A 3,067-nucleotide genomic window follows, 5' to 3' on the forward strand; every position below is an offset into this window, starting at 1 on the left:
TGTTGAGTGTGCGGTTTTGTAGATGTTTAGTCCGGCGGATGGATCCTCTGAGTTCTGTCCCGTTTAATAATGAGAGCAGACAGGAAACGCCTCCTGATCGGACACAAGTCTAAACTTTAATTCCACATCACAGCAGAAGAACAAAGGAGCTGAGGAGAGGAGTAGAGGAGTGGAGGAATGGAGGATCGGAGGGTTAGAGGAGTAGAGAAGTGGATGAGTAGAAAAGTGGAGGAGTGGAGGGTTAGAGGAATGGAAGAATGGAGGAGTAGAGGAGCAGAAAAGTGGAGGAGCAGAGGAGTAGAGGAGGGGAAGAGTGGAGGAGTAGAGGAGTGGAAGAGTGGAGGAGTAGAGGAGTGGAAGAGTAGAGGAGTGGAAGATTGGAGGAGTAGAGGAGTGGAAGAGTGGAGGAGTAGACTAGTGGAAGAATGGAGGAGTAGAGGAGTGGAAGAGTGGAGGAGTAGAGGAGTGGAGGAGTAGAGGTGTGGAAGAATGGAGGAGTAGAGGAGTGGAAGAGTGGAGGAGTAGAGAAGTGGAAGAATGGAGGAGTCGAGGAGTGGAAGAGTGGAGGAGTAGAGGAGTGGAAGAGTGGAGGAGTAGAGGAGTGGAGGAGTAGAGGAGTAGAAGAATGGAGGAGTAGAGGAGTGGAAGAGTGGAGGAGTAGAGGAGTGGAAGAGTGGAGGAGTAGAGGAGTGGAGGAGTAGATGAGTAGAAGAATGGAGGAGTAGAGGAGTGGAAGAGTGGAGAAGTAGAGGAGTGGAAGAGTGGAGGAGTAGAGAAGTAGAAGAGTGGAGGAGTAGAGGAGTGGAAGAATGGAGGAGTAGAGGAGTGGAAGAATGGAGGAGTAGAGGAGTGGAGAAGTAGAGGAGTGGAAGAATGGAGGAGTAGAGGAGTGGAAGAGTGGAGGAGTGGAGGAGTGGAAGAATGAAGGAGTAGAGGAGTGGAAGAATGGAGGAGTAGAGGAGTGGAGAAGTAGAGGAGTGGAAGAATGGAGGAGTAGAGGAGTGGAAGAGTGGAGGAGTGGAGGAGTGGAAGAATGAAGGAGTAGAGGAGTGGAAGAATGGAGGAGTAGAGGAGTGGAGAAGTAGAGGAGTGGAAGAATGGAGGAGTAGAGGAGTGGAAGAGTGGAGGAGTGGAGGAGTGGAAGAATGAAGGAGTAGAGGAGTGGAGAAGTAGAGGAGTGGAAGAATGGAGGAGTAGAGGAGTGGAAGAGTGGAGGAGTAGAGGAGTGGAAGAATGAAGGAGTAGAGGAGTGGAAGAGTGGAGGAGTAGAGGAGTGGAAGAATGAAGGAGTAGAGGAGTGGAAGAGTAGAGGAGTGGAGGAGTAGAGGAGTGGAAGAATGGAGGAGTAGAGGTGATCAGAGCAAACATGAAAGCAGTTCATCTGAAAATCACTTTAACTTTTAGAATATTTTACAGTGTTTTCAGTGCATTTTGCTCTGAATGTAGAAGAACATTTTATAAACCTTATTTAGAGACTCTTTCATTAACACTCTTCTTTTGTTGTACAGGAAAGACTCATAACAATAAACAGAGTGCATGGGCCTCCATGGGTCAGTAAGGGTCAGTGCATGTATTTGCGTCTCTATGAGCAAATACAGCACTGTAAGAAAGTCTTAGGCACATAATTTGCTTGAAATCTTGGTGAGAAGTGTGTTTCTGCTGGTAGCATCTCCACCTAATGTTAGAATAAATACTAACAAACACCGAAACGGTAAAAAGTAACTACAGTGTTGGATGGTAACTATGCGGGCTTCCTCGAGGAGAGGTCTGGAAATGGTCAAATGAATACATGGACATACAGTAACTCATTACGTACTGAGTCAATGTCATTTGTATTTATAGCAATATTTGTGCTTTTCTGAGCCAATAAACGCTGACTGCTCAATTATAGAGCTTTTTAGATAGAACTTCCTCAGCGGACAAACTTTTACACAGTACTGTATATGGATTTCTATGTGTGTGTGTGTGTGTGTGTGTGTGTGTGTGTGTGTGTGTAAAAGTGGTCGTCTGATGGTTGAATGCGTGACTGCTCTTTGCTGTAATGAATGAGCAGTCAGTGGACCACAACAGCTACACTCACATGCATGCACACAGACACACACACACACACACACACACACACACACACACACACACACACACACATACATGCACAGGCTTATGTGGCACAAAAGATTCTATGTCTGAACATCAAATAACTCTTTAATACATACTGTTAATAATACATACAGGAGAACTTGGTTGGCACAGGGATATATATATATATATATATATGTACCTGTGACATACCTACCATTATTATATATCAGCACTTTCGTTATATAATGCATATATAACATAACGTATATAGTCAATAAAATCTGATGTATATATATATATATATATATATATGTGTGTGAGTGTGTGTGTGTGTGTGTGTGTGTGTATATAATATTATATATATATATATATGTGTATAATCTGAGACATATTATTACTACTTAATACATAAGGGACGTTATTAGTAAGTACAGATACATATACAATTATCTGCATAATAACACATATATTATTATTATTACTACTACTACTATTATTATTACTATATTCAATACATATGGGATATATACACACATACCTGGGACATACTATTACTATATAAAGGCTATATATATTTATATTACAATATAAAATATATACAGGATTATGTGTCTGTGTCCTGACAAGGTATTAAAAAATGTGTGTGTGTGTGTGTGTGTGTGTGTGTGCAGACAGCAGTCCGAAAGCTGTGTTTTTGGTCCTATAGAAGCCGTCGCTGATTAAAGGACAAGGAAAGAAAGGAAACAGAGAGAAACACTTCCAGCAGCAGATAATGGAGCGATGGACAGCTGTTTAAGACAATAGAGCTGTAACCTGCTCACTGGGAGTATTAAAGTAACAAAGAGCTGAAGAGAATCAGCCTCAGGGAGGGAATGGATACCATATCACACACACACACACATACACACACACACACACACACACACACAGGCCTGTCTGTTTCTCAGTAGGACGTCCGGCTCTAAAAGCACTGCAAATGATTTGCTGC

The 3,067-nt window shown here is 42.6% G+C and overlaps 1 protein-coding gene across 1 annotated transcript; it reads right to left on the minus strand.

Moving 5' to 3' along the window:
- Window positions 1-241: 241 nt before the first annotated feature.
- Window positions 242-1,381, minus strand: LOC118825009 (extensin-1-like). The gene has a single exon (XM_036595508.1). The coding sequence runs from the start codon at window positions 1,379-1,381 to the stop codon at window positions 242-244; it is 1,140 nt and encodes a 379-aa protein (XP_036451401.1).
- Between the last annotated feature and the right edge of the window lie 1,686 nt (window positions 1,382-3,067).

The sequence above is a fragment of the Colossoma macropomum genome, unplaced genomic scaffold (genome assembly GCF_904425465.1).
Source record: "Colossoma macropomum unplaced genomic scaffold, Colossoma_macropomum, whole genome shotgun sequence".
NCBI lineage: Eukaryota > Metazoa > Chordata > Actinopteri > Characiformes > Serrasalmidae > Colossoma > Colossoma macropomum.